The sequence below is a fragment of the Triplophysa rosa genome, linkage group LG23 (genome assembly GCF_024868665.1).
Source record: "Triplophysa rosa linkage group LG23, Trosa_1v2, whole genome shotgun sequence".
Lineage (NCBI taxonomy): Eukaryota > Metazoa > Chordata > Actinopteri > Cypriniformes > Nemacheilidae > Triplophysa > Triplophysa rosa.
In genome coordinates, this window is record NC_079912.1 from 9,912,913 (window position 1) to 9,931,278 (window position 18,366).

An 18,366-nucleotide genomic window follows, 5' to 3' on the forward strand; every position below is an offset into this window, starting at 1 on the left:
TTTGTGGATCGCGTTGCGCGAGCCGCTCGCATCCTTAAAAGTTTGTGTGTTTACAGTTGCACAGATGGCGAGTGATGGATGCGTGTGTCAGGTGCACGGGATCCACTTTGCATGCATATGAAAGCGATCGAGTTCAACATTTTATACACGCAATACATCATTCTGATCTGTTGCTGCATTCGTCCTGAGATGGCTCTGCGTTCATTCATGCTTTTTTGCAGCATGCTCTAGTTTTCACACTTCCCATGTGAAACCAGGCTGATGCAGCAGTGTTTGTATTGCATGCATTGTGTGAATGTAACATCTGTGAGTTTCTTTCCCGTTAAATGCAGCATTTCCAAACGATGCTGTTACATTAGGGGTGGCTGAAGGCTGTTCAATGAATCATCCTCTCTGCATGCATTGAGCCAACCTGCCTGCACAGCTGGTTTGATTCATTTATCATACGTGATCATGTATAATGACAGACTCTATGTTTAAAGCCCCATTATGTTTGGGTGCATTGTTTTGGTTTACTCAGGGTCACAAGAGCTCTTTGGATTATTAGTGCTGTTGTGAGAAAGGAGGATTTGGGCATGAGCGCATGTGGAGTTTAGAGGGTAAGAGTTTGCGGCATAGTTTATCGTGACATTGCATGTTTTTGTGTTTTTTCATAGCTGGTTAACTGATATGTTTATGCACACTTAAATGCATTTCTGATCTTGTGATAAAATACAATATTTGCTAGTGATAACTGGATTCAAGGAATGAACATAGGTGAGTGTAGGTTTTTGCTTTTTTATCATTCTTTATTCTGATTGGTCAATCGTGACACTTTGCGGTCAAATATTGTTGTTTGATCAGCTGTATACTTGACAACATGTTTATGTATAGGTTACCCTACAATGAATTTTCATCAAATTAACCCCTTCTGGGCAAACGCGAATTGTAGTATGATTAACCAGACAGGCTTTATTTTGCGTTAATGACCATCTGACCCTTACATTATCTCAGATTGCTATGTTGTACTGTAGATAATGTTAAAACCGTGTTGTATCGCCTTTAGTGTGGTTTGCACAGATAACACGCATATGTCACACAGATGTCTATTTTATTGATGTGGAAGATGTAATTTTTAGGTTCTGTCCCAAATGGCGTATTTGCGGTCTTACTGTAGCCGCTGCGTTCTCATGTAGTGTGTCCCATTTGTTATTTTAAGGTTTCAGAGGGGTTCTCGGGGGTGTCTTCAAAATGTTTATGATTCAGCTTTGACATGAATCTGCTTTAAGGATGTTTACACACAATAATTAAAATGTGATTATATGTTCTTTAACAGATGCTTGGTGGTCTTGGGTTTACTGGGAGGTTGCAAATGTGAAATGTGTAATTAAATTAATGTTAAAATACTTCATATAAATTCAGTAAGACATTTGTTAGAGAATAGCTCTAAAAGTTAAACATGAGCCACAAAAAGCAGCATTGCTGCAGTCTGTTGTGTGAGTTTTGTTTGTGTGTATCTGTTTGGCAACCAATGGTAGACCGGATGATTAGTTGGTAAATTGAAAACCTGTCATTATTTTGGTAATTCTGCCATTATAGTGGTAAGATACTGTGGCTTCCATACGCAGTGGCAGCTGGAATTCTCCACTACAACTCTTATGTGTAGTGTAAAATTGCATTCAGGATATTATGAGCAGCTTTAAGTAATGATACATGAATGAAACAGTGCCGCATGTTGAGCTGAAATGGAGGCCAGCCTGACAGATTGAGGTAGTTACGTTTGAGTCTAAAAGAGAACGAGTTTTCCTCCCCTCTCCAGTCTCATTATTCAACACAGACAAATGACCCAAATGACACTGAGAGAAAAGCAATTACTCCACACAGGATGTTCCGTATCTGGCATTGCTGGGCAGGGCTGGACTGGGAAGAAAAATCTGCCCTGGCATTTTTGGCACAGATCGAGCCTCCACCATTTCTGTTGACGGCGGGGAGGGGGGGGAGGAGGATGGGTGGTGGGCGTTGTGGGCGAGGGGGGTTTGGGTATCCGTGGGTAAGTCTGTCTTCCGCCCCTGTCACTGGGGGAATTTATACCTGTTCGCATTGAAATTAGCATTGGTGAGCTAAAACTAAGTAATTCCTTTTGATTGTAGCTATATGGTCATTTATAAAAAAAAACTTGCATTATAATTTACTCTGATTGTAAATAATCTGATTTAGCCTGAACATTGATCTTTGGAGCTTTCTCACTCGAGCGGTTTTTCAGAAGACTTGACCCTGACTGTTGGGTCTATTACTCATCTCACACGACTGAATACATGAATGCTACCTTTAATCATGTGGCTTGTTAAGAAGTGTGCTGTTATTAAAAGTGCAGCCACCCAGAACACCTTAGAAGTCACATAGCAATGCCCTAGCAACCACAGAGAAAATTAGAATGTGATGTTTTTATGAACAGATGGTTAATTATGTGCACTTTTTTGACATATGAATGTACTGTGTGTGATTCTACAAGGAAACTCGATCGTGACCATATCCCCCTTTAGAGTGAAGCACAGCCACACTGTGAGCTTGACCCACATTAACCCGTCTTCTGCCACACACACTCTCCTGTACTACATTACTGTCACTCATCCTAAGTAAAAAGTCTTTTTTCATCTTCAGTGTGCACTAAGTGCACTAGGGCTGCAGCTATCGATTATTTTAGTAATCGAGTATTCTACTGATTTTTCCATCGATTAATCGGGTATCAGATAATAAGTACTTTTTCTTTATTAAAGAGCAATACTAAATATACAAGAGAAAATAAGACAGGTCTCTTAAAATGAACAACCAATTTGTTTCCTTTTTAGAAAAATGTACATATTTATTGCTGAAATTGCATACATTAATATCTGTGAAAACTAAACACATTTAGTACATTCCATTGCCATATTACATTCAAAATGCAATATAGGTAAATGTATAAATAAGAAACATTAATAAAAATAGAAAGAATAATTTAAAAGGTGAACAACTAACTTCAGCTTATGCATGATGCATTTAGTTTATCTAAATTAGTTTTAGTTTCCTTTTTTTACTATTAAATAGTCATATATTAATGAAAACACAGAGTTAACCGGACTTTTATTTTGGCAAGTCGTCGGAAGACGCTTATTTTTTGGTGTTAGCTTCACTCAGTAAAATGTTCCGAAATAAACTCTCAGAGCAACTCTGGAGATGAAGTTCATGTGTTCATGTCCTCATAAAGCGCAGACAAAGTCATGAACATCACGCGTGTAGCACGTTAAACTGTGCAGTTCATTCACTCAGACACGCAGAACAGACAGATGACGTCTAAATAACAGGATTCGGCTTCCACTAACGTTAGTCTGCATCTAGTTTTATGGACTCGATGCAGCCGGAAAACAAGTTTCACTCGCAAAATAGACTAAAACTAAGTAAAATAGCAGTTCACCATTTCAATAAGCTATCACTCATTTATCAGCATGAGAAACACGTGTGAGCGTGTGAACAGACTAAAATGCGTGAGACTTGAGAGCCCTGTAACATGAATAGAGTTTAGCGGGCTGTGCGTCAGTAATAACGGTCCGTGTGGAAACGCAGTGCTCCGTGTGTACTGTAGTTAAATGGATGAAACGAGGCTTCGAGGCAACAAAAATTGCCTCGATGATTTTTTGTATTCGAATTACTCGAGTTACTTGAGGAATCGTTTCAGCCCTAAACTGCACATCTGCTATTTACCCTGTTACCTTGTTTTAACTGTTGAACTGGACTGTTGCCTGTTGTTAGTTAAGATTATTTGAGCTTGTTTATTTAATTATTCGTTGACTGATTGGTCTGCGGTGTTAGCGTTTTTGTTCCGTTGGGTACTGTGTTACTGAAGTCACATTAAGTTGCCGTTAGCCGCTCGTTACGGCTAGACATTATATTATGTCTCTGGAACTGCCAGTCAGCTGTGAACAAGACTGACTTCATCCATGCTTTTGCCAGCCAGTCTGACATTCACATTCTAGGTCTTACTGAGACATGGATTCGTCCTGAAGACTCAGCCACACCCGCTGCTCTCTCCACAAACTACTCCTTCTCTCACTCTCCCCGTCAAACTGGAAGAGGAGGAGGCACAGGTTTGCTTATCAACAATAATTGGAAATATTCCACACTATCTTCCCTATGCAACAACTATTCATTTGAATACCTGTTGATATCACTTTTCCCACTCAGCTCAGTGTTGTTGTAGTTTACCGCCCCTAAGGTGAGTGGATATCTGAGGTTAGCTCAGAGACCTCCACATATGTGTTCAAATACAGTGGCGTAGCAAGTCAGGTCCGGGCTCATATGCAAAAAACTTTTATCGGGCCACCTCCATCTGTTCGTGACCGCGTTGCGCATTACTGGACTTCGGTTTCTTACTCAGGTTTTATTATTTAAATGTTGATGCGTGTCAATCATGCTCAAATAGTAACGGCAGACCCCAAGGGAGCGCATATTCTCTCAAGCGCCAGAAAGAGGGAAAAAGTGACGCAGCCAGCATTTTACATGTGTTTTTACAAGCGACTTGTGAACGGCCATAACATTTTTATGATAAAACAGTTATCAAACATTAAACATTTAGCTACTTACATCGCGCTGGCTCTTTCACAGTTAAAGCAGACCTTAACCTCAGCTTCTGTGCATAACAAATCCCGCCTTCCTTCATTTGTTTGGCCACCTCAAATAGATTGATATTGACGAGCTCACTCAGAGTCCATATAAATTAAACTTCATTCCATTTCGACACAGCAAGGTAAACAAAGTAATGTTGTACATTATACAATAGTAATAAGAGTGTAAATGATTAAATGTATTAAAATTATTAAATATATGTGTAACGAGGAAGGTGGGACCAGAGCCTTGAGGCAGCGAGGCGGGGCCGGTTGCGTGAGTGTTAGTGGGAATCAGCTGTGCGCACACCGGTCCCGCATGTCTCACGGAGGAGATCGGGATCATAAGAGGACGAGCGACAGGACTACGGACGAGAGAGGACCGGGCCCGGACATGTGTTAAGTTTGTATTTATGCTCTTGTGGCCTTTTATTTCCGTGTTATTGTTTGTTTGTTTTAGTAAAATTTTTGAATGTTCGCCGGTTCCCGCCTCTTTCCTTCCCTGCTTTGAACTATATTACAATATGACTACTAATTGGGACAATAAAGACCTCTCTACTACACTTAACCTCACAATACACTTTATTATTAAACACCTGTTAGCCATTTTCAAATATTTTCTTCATTTTGTTGAAAATAAATGCCTGTATGATCTGATATATGATGTGAATGTAGTTCGGCAAAAGGTGGATTCGATCTTCTTGCCCTCATATGTTGGGTCAGTTCTATTTGTCATGCATCTTACTCACTACTCCACTGGGAAAGTAGCGTTGTTTTTACACTCTAATTTTTCTTACGAAGAAGGACCCACTCACATTTGCCCATGGGTAGATGCGCAAAAGATACAAAATGTATACAGCCCCTAAGTGATTCGTACACGGCATGGTAATAAAACATTCGGGGCATTACTGAAAACTTTCGGGGCTTCAGCCCCCTTAGCCCACCCCTAGCGCTGCCATTGCATAGTTCCAATGTATGGAAATGTATTTAAGATATTGCATTATATTTTCCTATATGAATTTGTATTATAACTATATGCGAGACCATCATCCTCCTTTCTTGCTGGATAGATGCAAAACAAAATGGTGCTTCCATCTGTGAATATGGAGATGATGTGTGATCATTGTGTTTTGAAGACTTCTTTCCTGAAATGCTGGGCAGACAATAGTTAGTTAGTGTAGTTCCAGTGTGTCTGTGTATTTGTGTGTATGTGGTGTGTGTGTGTGTGTGTGTGTGTGTGTGTGAGTGAGAGAGAGAAAGAGAGAGAGAGGATTGTAAACAGGTGGAGTGTAATGTGATTGGTAGAGCTTAAAGGGCACAGCTGACTGAGTCATCACCCAGTGGTTGCATTTAACGTCATACTCTCGCTCCCTCCCTGCCTCATTCTCTCTCTCTTTCTCTCTCTCTCCCTCTCTTCTTCTCTCTCTCTCTCTCTCTCTCTCTCTCTCTCTCTNATCCCGCCTTCCTTCATTTGTTTGGCCACCTCAAATAGATTGATATTGACGAGCTCACTCAGAGTCCATATAAATTAAACTTCATTCCATTTCGACACAGCAAGGTAAACAAAGTAATGTTGTACATTATACAATAGTAATAAGAGTGTAAATGATTAAATGTATTAAAATTATTAAATATATGTGTAACGAGGAAGGTGGGACCAGAGCCTTGAGGCAGCGAGGCGGGGCCGGTTGCGTGAGTGTTAGTGGGAATCAGCTGTGCGCACACCGGTCCCGCATGTCTCACGGAGGAGATCGGGATCATAAGAGGACGAGCGACAGGACTACGGACGAGAGAGGACCGGGCCCGGACATGTGTTAAGTTTGTATTTATGCTCTTGTGGCCTTTTATTTCCGTGTTATTGTTTGTTTGTTTTAGTAAAATTTTTGAATGTTCGCCGGTTCCCGCCTCTTTCCTTCCCTGCTTTGAACTATATTACAATATGACTACTAATTGGGACAATAAAGACCTCTCTACTACACTTAACCTCACAATACACTTTATTATTAAACACCTGTTAGCCATTTTCAAATATTTTCTTCATTTTGTTGAAAATAAATGCCTGTATGATCTGATATATGATGTGAATGTAGTTCGGCAAAAGGTGGATTCGATCTTCTTGCCCTCATATGTTGGGTCAGTTCTATTTGTCATGCATCTTACTCACTACTCCACTGGGAAAGTAGCGTTGTTTTTACACTCTAATTTTTCTTACGAAGAAGGACCCACTCACATTTGCCCATGGGTAGATGCGCAAAAGATACAAAATGTATACAGCCCCTAAGTGATTCGTACACGGCATGGTAATAAAACATTCGGGGCATTACTGAAAACTTTCGGGGCTTCAGCCCCCTTAGCCCACCCCTAGCGCTGCCATTGCATAGTTCCAATGTATGGAAATGTATTTAAGATATTGCATTATATTTTCCTATATGAATTTGTATTATAACTATATGCGAGACCATCATCCTCCTTTCTTGCTGGATAGATGCAAAACAAAATGGTGCTTCCATCTGTGAATATGGAGATGATGTGTGATCATTGTGTTTTGAAGACTTCTTTCCTGAAATGCTGGGCAGACAATAGTTAGTTAGTGTAGTTCCAGTGTGTCTGTGTATTTGTGTGTATGTGGTGTGTGTGTGTGTGTGTGTGTGTGTGTGTGAGTGAGAGAGAGAAAGAGAGAGAGAGGATTGTAAACAGGTGGAGTGTAATGTGATTGGTAGAGCTTAAAGGGCACAGCTGACTGAGTCATCACCCAGTGGTTGCATTTAACGTCATACTCTCGCTCCCTCCCTGCCTCATTCTCTCTCTCTTTCTCTCTCTCTCCCTCTCTTCTTCTCTCTCTCTCTCTCTCTCTCTCTCTCTCTCTCTCTCTTCTCTCCTCTCTTCTTCTCCTCTCTCTCTTCTCTCTCTCTTCTCTCTTCTCTCTCTCTCTCTTCTCTCTACTCTCTCTATCTCTCTCTCTCTTCTCTCTTCCTCTCTCTCTTCTCTTCTCTCTCTCGCTCTCCTCTCTCTTCTTCTCTCTCCTCTCTCTCTTCTCTCTCTCTCTCTCTCTCTCTTCCCTCTCTCGCCATCCTCCTCTCCCTCTCCCTCTCTCTCTTTCGCTCTCTCCTCCTCTCTTCTCTCTCGTCACTGCTCGCTTCTCTCCTCTCTTCTCTCCTCTCTCTCTCTCTCTCTCTCTCTCTCTCACTTGCTCTCTCTCTCTTCTCTCCCTCCTCTACCTCTCGCTCTGCTCCTCTCTCTCTCTCTACTCTCTCTCTCTCTCCTATACTCCTCTCTCTCTCAATCTCTCTCATCTCTCTCTCTCTCTCTCATTCTCCTCCTTTCTTCTCACTCTCTTCTCTCTCTCTCTCCCTCTCGTCACTGCATTTCTTTTTGCTGGCTTGTGTTCTCTGTCGCTCGCGGCTCTCTCTTCTCGTTCTCTCGTCTCCTTCTCTCTCTGTTCTCTCTCGTCTCTCACCTCTCAGTTCCGTGTCGCCAAACCCTTCCTCTTCTCTTCTCTTCCGGGCGTCTATCTCTCTGTCTCTTCTCTTCTCTTAGGTGCTTCTTTCTCTTCTCTTCTCTCTTCTCTGCTCTCTCTACTCTTTCTTGCTCATCTGTCTTTGTGTCTCTCTCTGTATCCTAACTGTTGTCCTTTGCTGTAATACCATCTCTGTCTCGTCCTGTAATTGGCGCACCTCATTTCACACAGTTTTCTCCTGCTTCCTGTTTTAGCACACATACACACTGACAGTGTCCCCCATTAGTGTGTACCCCAGCTTCATAACACCTCAGCATGCAGAATAAACATCCGATACTATGTTTGACTGTCCTATAAAAATCACCGAGGACACAGTCTGCTGCATGTGGTTTGTTATAGTGCATATTTCTCTCAACTTCTTTTTCTGTATCTTTTTTGTTTCCCAAACTCTCTTTGCCTTTCGTTCGGCCCCTTTTGAAATTCTGATCTGCTCCAAGTCAATAAGGAGAGAGAGTGTGTGTGAGAGAGAGAGGGAGATGGAGAACGACAGACAATGCACCACAGGTTGACTTCTCACTGTATCAGACAGCTTTTGTTTGCTTGTTAAAGATAACCTTTTCATTTTACCAACTGTTTAGTATGCGTTTTTATGGTTTTATGTTTGTGCATGTACTGTAAGTCCATTTAGGTACAGTAAACTGTAATTTCCTTGCTCGGTCAGTGGATAAGTCGTTTTGTCGTTATGCCGTGGTTTTGCATGGCTTTGTGTTAACACAACAACTGTGTCAGTGGAAAGACAAGGCCACAAATCTGTTCAAGGTGTCTAATCTTACTGACATGGTTGTACACAGCTTTGTAAACCACACCAAAGTGTGTGTGACTGGCTGTTTGAGGGGTGACAGGGTGAGAAAGAGTGAGAAATACTGTATAAAGATAGAAGACCACTTGTATATGCCCACATGTACTGCAACAATTTTCATCCATCCACATAAATTGCTGAAATGAATAACAATGAATTTGTTTACTTTTATGGTGGTGCTGAAGGCATTGTGGCATTAACAACAAAAACGTGATTATGTGTGTTGCTTTTATAATAGCACTGTTAGTACTTTCCTAATACATTATTGTCTTTATGCATGAAAATGATAGTTGGGAGAACATTTCAGGGTGATCAGGGTCTTTTTATTTGAGTAAATAAGTGTCTGCCTTTTAAAGGTATTATTTTAATGTTGTGCATGTGTGAATACCCTTTCAAAATCATTATTACTCTGAAATAATACAGCTATTCTGTTATATTTCCTTTTTTAAAGTATTTTCACAAGGACTGTTTCTGTTGTATTCCTCAGTGACCTCAAAGCTTCCGCTTGAAACCAAATACGACGTTCGGTGACCCCCAGCATCTTGACCTTTGACTCTCGACTCGGAAGCAGCGATGGGGCGTAAGCTGGATCTGTCGGGTCTGAGCAATGATGAAGCGGAGCACGTGCTCAGAGTCGTTCAGAGAGACATGAAACTCCGCAAAAAGGAAGAGGAGAGACTCAGGTAAGAGTTTGTGTGACTTTATTTGTCTGGCTGGGCTTAAAGGTGTCATCATTCTCACTATTTTACATTTAAAGATCTTTTTATTTGACATCAATGAACATTCTGGTTCTGGTGTTTTTCATGGCTAGGGGAAATGTGGAGCGTTAAAGTACAAATGTTTTTCCTCACACAAAGCTATTGTACTGTATTCACAAAGCAAAGCATAAGTCATGTGGACTACCTATATCGTACTTGTGCTTTTTGTCTTTTTTTGGAGCTTAACAGCTCCTGTTATTATCCACCTCTGTTGGATAGAAAAGAGTGATCCAAACATTTTGCTAGATTTCTCCATTTGTGTTCCATAAAAACAGAAAAATCAAACAAACTCGGATCGACATGAGGGTGAGTAAATGATGACAGAATTGATTTTTGGGTGAATCCAACCCTTCAATGTCGGAAGGAATAACATGTTTCTTGAAACCTCTTTCAGTATGGCTTTTTCTCTTGGTCATCGATTCAACTCAACTTTATTTATATAGTGCTTTTTTTTTTACAATTTTCATTGTTACAAAGCAGCTGTACATGAGACATATTGACTATAAGCAAAACAATTAAAGTTATACCTGTAAAAACAAGAAAAAGGTGAAAACACAGAAGACAGACATACCCACATACAAAACACTCCACACACACAATATGCACACGTACTAACACACATAGACATAGACACACACACGGACACGCAGAAATGCGGACACACGCATGCACGCACACACACACACAGACATGCACGCACAGTGAAAGAACACATTTAAGATAAAGGAAAGAGAAACACAGGTCAAATATTAAACAGACTATAAATTCCTATATGCAATATTAATTAAGTAAAATTGAAATTCTAATTCTAAAGCAGCCCCCCCGGCCAGGCAAATAGTGCAAAACAGTATGCAAATGGTGGTGAGGAACCCAAAACTCCAATCGAGACAAAAAACCTCAGGAGAACCCAGGCCCAACCAAGGGATTCCAGTTCCCCTCTGGCAAAAGCTGCTGCCTCTGCACAAGCTCCAGAGAGCTTGCACAACAAGGCTAAATAAAAAATAAATAAACTTACTAATAAGGTAAATTATAGATTTAAGATTATCATTAATAATCTAATAGCATTTGAAATTTTGTAGTGAAGACGTGTCAAGTCGCCGCGTCCTTCTTTATCCAGCTCTATCATCTCAGCTCTTGTCAGGTCGCCGCTTCCCATTCACTGTTCTACCATTAGGTCAGGGCATGAACTGCATCCTGCTCGCTGTGGTAAACCTTGGAACAATGAGACAAGACTGGCTGAGAGTAGAGTACTGTTCTGCACTCTTTGATGCAACAAGTACATCAGTTGTGTTTTTGGTTCCGGTTGATCTAACTAGTGCAGCCTAAACCCTCAGAAGATTTATATTATAGAAGTGTAGTGTATGCAAGATTTAAAAGATGCTTCTTTAGTCTAGATTTAAACTGACAGAGTGTGTCTGCCTCCTGGACAGTGCAGGGAAGACTATTCCAAAGTTTAGGCGCTAGATAGGAAAAGGATCTACCACCTGCACTTGATTGATTTTGAAATTCTAGGTATTACCAACTGACAGGACGCCTGAGAGCGTAATGCACGTGAAGGACTGTAATACAAGAGGAGTTCACTCAAGTACTGAGGAGCTAAACCATGTAAGGCTTTATAGGTAATAAGCAAGATTTTAAAGTTAACGCGATGCTTTATAGGTAACCAGTGCAAGGTTGACAGAACCGGGCTAATATGTTCATACATTTTTTTACGTGTAAGAACTCGAGCTGCCGCAATTTGGACCAGTTGGAGTTTTTGTAATAAGCCTGCAGGGCAACCACCTAACAGTGCATTACAGTAGTCTAGTCTTGATGTCATGAATGCATGAATTAACTTCTCTGCATCTGACATTTAGATATTTTAGATATATTCTTAAGATGGAAAAACACAATTTTACAGGTGTTGGCGACATGGCTCTCAAATGACAGATTACTATCGAATAGAATGCCAAGATTCTTAGCTGACGACGAGGGTTTTATGGAACATCCGTCAATAGTTAAGCAGTATTCTTGGTTGTTACGTATGGTGGTTTTCGGTCCAATTAGTAACACTTCTGTTTTGTCTGAGTTCAGTAATAAAAAGTTGTTACTCATCCAGTTTTTTATATCGACTATGCATTCCATTATTTGATGGAACTGCTGTGTTTCATGAGGCTTCGAGGAAATATAAAGTTGAGTATCATCAGCATAACAGTGAAAGCTAACTCCATGTCGCTTTATTATATCTTCTAGTGGTAGCATGTATAATGCGAAGAGCAGAGGCCCTAAGACTGAGCCCTGTGGTACACCGTACTGGACTTGCGATTTGCGTGACACCTCATTGTTTATTGCTACAAATTCAAAACGGTCAGATAAATAAGATTTAAACCATTTCAAAGCTATTCCCTTAATGCCGACATAATTTTCGAGTCTATGTAGGAGTGTGCTGTGGTCAATGGTATCGAATGCAGCACTAAGGTCTAGCAGCACCAATAACGAGATACAACCTCGGTCAGACGCCAATAGCAGATCATTTTTAACTCTGATCAAAGCAGTCTCTGTACTGTGACATGCTCTAAATACAGACTGGAATTCTTCATTGATGTCATTCCTTTTGAGGAAGGAGCATAATTGAGTTGAAACTGAATTCACTGGTCAACTACTTTTCTTTTCCCTCTCATCTTTTAGATGCATTCAGCAATTGTAGTGCACTCCGCAAAGACTAACTAATCACAGGGCTGTCAATGTGATCTATGATATTTTTGTTCTGAAACTGTGTAATGGTTTTCGCTGCATTTCCTGGCTACAACAAGCATATGGAAAGCGGTTTATTCTTATGGTAAAAATACTGTTTTGCATATCCATCTGTCTGAGAACAGACTGTTAAAAACAATGCATTTGTCAGCACTTCAGTTTGGCAGCTAGCTTGTTGGGAGATTTCCCATGATGCTCTGCTGCTGTCAGAGCTTGTTGGTGAGGGTTGCAGAAGTAGATGGTTCAAGGCCAGAGGTTATTGGTCTAGAGATTGCTCCGCTTCTTCTGTGTTTTCACATTTTTCTTGTTTTTACAGGTATAACTTTAAATGTTTTGCTTATAGTCAATATGTCTCATGTACAGCTGCTTTGTAACAATGAAAATTGTAAAAAAAAAAAAGCGCTATATAAATAAAGTTGAGTTGTGATTTTGAATGTTGTCAGACTGCACTTACTTTAGTCATGATCTTTTGGCTTCTGTTTGATGAATCAGCTCTGTGTCATTGGCCCTTGAAGGGCCTCATTCTTAGTGACTATAAAGATAATACACCTCCATGTCCAGTGTATTTCTCAACAGGGCTGTGTGAGCTGTCTGGCATGGAAAGCTATAATCTGTCATTTGAGCACTCAGTGACATATTCATTGTGGCTTTTAAATTGGTTTTGCCTAAACTGACTAAGTGGGCGATCACGTAGAACGCGCTTTTCATGGTCGAAAACGAGTGCCGCACCACGCTGCTCTTTTGGTTGACTCTTTGAAAAGGGCAGCGCGCAGCAGTTTTTTTATGTTGCTAGGTAACCACTGAAACAGACGTCCTGTCAGTCAAGGATTATAGCGTGAGCGCTTTAGTTACTGTTAACTGTCATATTATCGGAAACTTTTTAACCTGCGTCAGCCAACACAAGTTTCTCCTTAATCATTGCTGTCTCCGGACCTTTCAAGCAACTGAAAAGTTCCGTCACCACATCGGAAGGTCCGCCTCTCTTTTCATTTGATTGGACAGTAGGAAAAAAGGCGCGCATGATGTCAAGCGCTTATCTGCTCAGAGTTTTTTTGAACTTCAGGCGCTCAGAGTGCTCCAGCAAAAATGCGAGGTGCAGCAGGCGGCAAAAACACGAGGCACCCGGCACGCATAAGCAGTGCGTAAAACGCTCCCTGCCAACTGAAAACAATTCAAAAGAGGCGCGTCTAACAGCAAGAGGCATTCTGTTTGATCAGGCCCTAACAGCAGACTTGTTTTGTGCAAAGCACGACTTAAGCAACACTTTAAATATTATGCTTGTCCTTTTTTTCAACTTTATATTCATTTAGATGCAGTATTGGGTGAGAATCTTTTCTTTTTAAGGTGGGAACAGAAAATGATGTGAGCCAGACTTGTATTTTTGTCACCCACATGATCACTATTGCTCAAAAGCCCTCTTTTAAAACCTATTGTAATGAACTTCTCTGTGGTCTGTCGTTTAAACATGTACATGTGATTTCAATTTAAATTATATATAAACATTTATTAATTTTTATATTTTATATATTTCTTTAAAAAAGTGTATGTGTTTATGAATACAAACTTAATATGCACAGTACACAGACATATTATGTAAACACAAACTTTAATTCTGGATGCGATTAATCGCAATTAATCGCTTAACAGCACTATTTTGCATATACATATTTGGTCCCTTGATTTAATACAAGATCATTTGAATAATTTTTCTCTTTTTTGGCATGAAACTAAAGTTGCGATTGTTTTTCCAAATCATGACATATATCTGAGTGTAACGGCTTCTTGAATGACAAAAGTGTAGGGCGGGGCTTGATTCAGACTTTTTGGATGTATATCAGGCCTATGTACATTATTCAGAGAAAAGATGTTCTTTGGTGGATTATGATTTTGATTAAAGATTGTGAAGGAACAATACATTTTTAAACACTGCAATATTGCATAAATAAGTAATAATTATCCATTTTGATTTCTTGGTGACTTTAAGGACACGTGGTTTTACTAAAACATTTAGTGCTGAAAATTCAGCTTGCCCATGGTTTAGTCATGCAAGAGCTTTAATGCTGTGATTGAAAATAATCCACGATTTCACAATCTGTCCTTCTGCAAAAGATATGCAGATCTCATATTCAGCTGGGAGCTCTGTTCAGAATGAACGTCCTTGAGAGGTCACGACTTGGCCTACATGACTGAATAAGCAATCAGGCACCTGGCAGAGTTAAAGTAACTCTCTGTTACCCAGAAATGTGTTAGACTGTTGCTCAAACACCAGATGGCCCTTTTGAAAAGCATAAGGATGCACATATACACACACAGACTGAGTGGACTGAAGCCACTGTATACCAACAGCGGGACTCATTAAAGGTGTAAAAGTAGTTCAGATGCCTGTTTAGATGAGTCATACACAGAGGAGAAGATACATCATAAAACTCTTTGTTTCAAATCTTAGTGAGCAGTTCCTGCTTACATGGGCGTCATTTTATGCCATCGTAGATGCCCTCTACATGCATGAATTATATTCTCAGCTCCTCCTCTCTTTACATTGGCACCAAAGTTGAGACTTGAGTCGTAGCCTCAACCATCTATAGTATGTCTCAGTTTCTGCCCCATAGCAGTAAAATTCAATGTTGGCCTGAATCCTGCCGCCCTGTTCTGCTGTGTCGGTCATATTGTTTTGGATTTGTTTTGTTACTAAAGCCCAGCTCAGCAGGGACAGACACATGATCCAGTATACACGTCTGGGTGTAGAGCATTGGCTCTGTTTGTTGGACAGACTTTTGTGGCCCAGATTAAACCATAACAACAGTCAAAAAGCTGATTGTTGACCTGTTGGGTAACAGTTCTAATGAGGGAATCGAATACTGTAGTTCATGACATTATGTAAATTTACAATACAAACCTTAAAAAACTTCGCTCTTTGGATCATAGATATGATGTCTAAATTGCTGTCCGGATGGACTGCTCACTAGGTTTTGGCACAGGCCTTCTTGGATGCATTGCACCAATGCATTGGCTCCCTTTCTGTAAGCATTTGAGAACTGCAAAACACACATTTAACCTTTGCATTTACAAAACAGATGTGGACTAATGTCGAACTACCTAGAAGTTCCCATAATTCCAAATAATTATACCATCTCACATTCATTTGCTGCATCTAGCATATGTGAGTGGCTTGTGACTCCTTTGGGATTCTTGAACATGAATGCAATTAGTTGTCTCTCTTTATGAAGTTCCTAAGTAAGCCCAGTGGAGTTATAATGTATTCCACAAATGTTTCATTCACTGATTTTAGGAGTCTCGGATGAGTCTTTAACTGGTGTCCCAGTACTGACAGCGACTCAGAACAGCTGTGGGGGAAAAACAGGCAAACTTATAATTAATATTAGCTTGACTCATAAATATTCATCCTATCTACAAGAGAAAATAAATAGATGAAGGTGGCAGTATTGAATCAAAATAACCAGCAAATAGTGCAAAAATAACATTTAAATGTCACAGCCAGTGTTGGGGAAAGTTACTTTTAAAAGTAACTAGTTACAATATTGAGTTACTCTATAAAAAAGTAACTAAATACGGTACTTGGGTACTTTTTGTTGCAGTAACAGCATATTCCATCATACCGCCCAGCCCTAAGAATATGTGCTGGCATTGTTTAAAGAGATGGTTTCTTGGAGTGTTTGTCGTTTTTATTATTTGGATTCATGATAAAGGATGTGGACAGATTTTGTTTAAGCTGTAATGTTTCATCAGTCAGTCACGTTAGCATTCGGCTAACGCATATACCATTTTTGATTTGGTGTTTACTGTTTCGCTGTGGGTCCAGTTAGCTTGCATAAGTGTAAAAATGTGTTGATTGTTGTAGAGTGTCTGTCATCATTACTTGGATAAAGGATAGGCTAATAAAGGATGTGAAAAGATTTGTATTGACAAACTGTAATGTGTAATGCACTCGGCTAACGCATTAACGTTGTTTTACTGTGCTGTGTTTACTGTTTAGCTCTGGGCCCGCTCGCTTACATAAGTGTCATTATCTTTATACAACAAATCGATGCCATTTTTGTAACCTTGCAGTATCTCTGTGTACTAATCATCTTCTTTGTGTAAATTACTAATAAGTAAGTGGGGCTGGGAATCGATTCCAAAGAGAATCGATTCCTCGATTCCAAAGCGACTTCTCTTTCAGAGCCTTCATAAGCACAAACCCCGCCCCTTAGCTGATTTTATTGGTCCAATCATCACATTAGTTTCTTGTCAAAAACAGTACAGACTTCAGAAAAAAAGTCTATTAGTCTATTACATAGACTATTGTATACACGATTTAAGGTTCAAAAACGCTGTATTTTTCACATACCGTACATGTTTGTATCTCCTCTTTGCCCCGCCTCTCTGAAACGCGCAGATTTTTTACAAAGCTCATTGCTCCGAAAAGCGAGGTGTGCTATGATTGGCCAGTTAACCAGTGCGTAGTGATTGGTTGAATACTGCAAGTGTGTGACGGAAATGTAACGCCTCTTACCATATTTGGTACTTCAGGTTCCAAAGCAATTGAGTCGAGCAATTGACTCCGGAGTTGAAATATAGTTGTGCGTCTCTGCAGACATGCGAAAAGACTAGGGGTGTAACGGTTCAAATTACTCACGGTTCGGTTTGTGTAAGCGGTTTTAGGGTCATGGTTTCGGTTCGGTTCGGTTCGGTATGTGCTATGTTCAGAGAAAAGGGTCTACTGACAAATAAAAATAAGAACAAATAATCAAGCTACAAGTAACAGCACCAATAAAACAACAGTTTTCTTGTGCATCATCTTGCACTTAAATGTTTAAATTGGCAAGGCTTGAATGAGTTTAGTTTAAACAGCAACATGTGCTGTTCAGGTCTCACCTGCACTCGCGTGCTCACAACACAACATGACCAGTCATTTATGAAAGCATAAATGACTGGTCATATTACAGCATACGTCAATTCTATTGAAATTTGTCTACGTTATTTGATTTGTTGTAGGTATTAAATGTGTATCCATCGACAAACATAAATAAGCTGAACTTTGTCAGTCTGTTTTACGCATTATAATTTTTAACGAACCATATTATAAATGCGTCGTCAGATTTAAGATGAGCCGTGGTCCAAGCGCGTGCCGAACCATTGGTGGAGCACGGTGCGATTAAATTTTTTACCGAGAACCGTTACACCCCTAGAAAAGACCAATCACAACAGACTGGGGTGGCTGACCAATCGGAGCACAGCGGGCTCCTGGAAGGGAGGGGTTCATAGAAACTGAATCTTCGAACTGCTTCGAATGAACCGCAATATTTAAATGCATATTTTGAGAAAATTACAAGTTTTTTTGACGTTGCATGCATTTAAACCTGTTGTTGGGGTCTCAATACAATATTAGGACACTTAAAAATACAACATAAATAGCACTTTAAGCATACCAACTGATTTGTGTAAATAAGGTCCTTTTTGTTTTGGGGAATTTTCCTTCACATTTTAAGCTGTTGTATAATAAATACCCCACTAACATGTGAAGGGGAATTACATTAATCACACCTAGCACTTAACCTTCACACTTGTTGGATAATCTCTACCACATACTGTGTTCCAAATGTCTGTTTTCCCAGATAGCATTGACCATGAAATCTGTAACCACTCACTTCCTGTGGCTCTGGTGCATGTATTTTAAAGAATACATAAAATATAAGACCCTGGTCTGCCTGGTGTTCAGTATAGCTACTGAAGTTCACAAGTATAGTCCAAACCCATCTTAAACCACCAAACCACTTGACTAGCTGCTTTAATTTGTTTTATTGAGCAACTTTGAGTAGTTGCCATCAACCTAGCAACCAAGAATGAACTTAACATGCTTCAACTGTCATACATCTATTATCGTATGATAAACAAGTGAATGTTTTATGTGCTGTCATGCTCTTAGGCTTTTCATTCCAC

General features: G+C 40.0%; 1 protein-coding gene across 1 annotated transcript in view; it reads left to right on the plus strand.

Moving 5' to 3' along the window:
* The first annotated feature begins 383 nt into the window (after positions 1 to 383).
* Positions 384 to 18,366, plus strand: part of myripb (myosin VIIA and Rab interacting protein b) — a 110,236-nt gene continuing 92,253 nt past the window's right edge. Inside the window, 2 exon segments of the mRNA XM_057322850.1 lie at positions 384 to 599; positions 9,423 to 9,618. Coding sequence (XP_057178833.1) covers positions 9,509 to 9,618 — 110 coding nt within the window. The 5' untranslated portion in view covers positions 384 to 599; positions 9,423 to 9,508.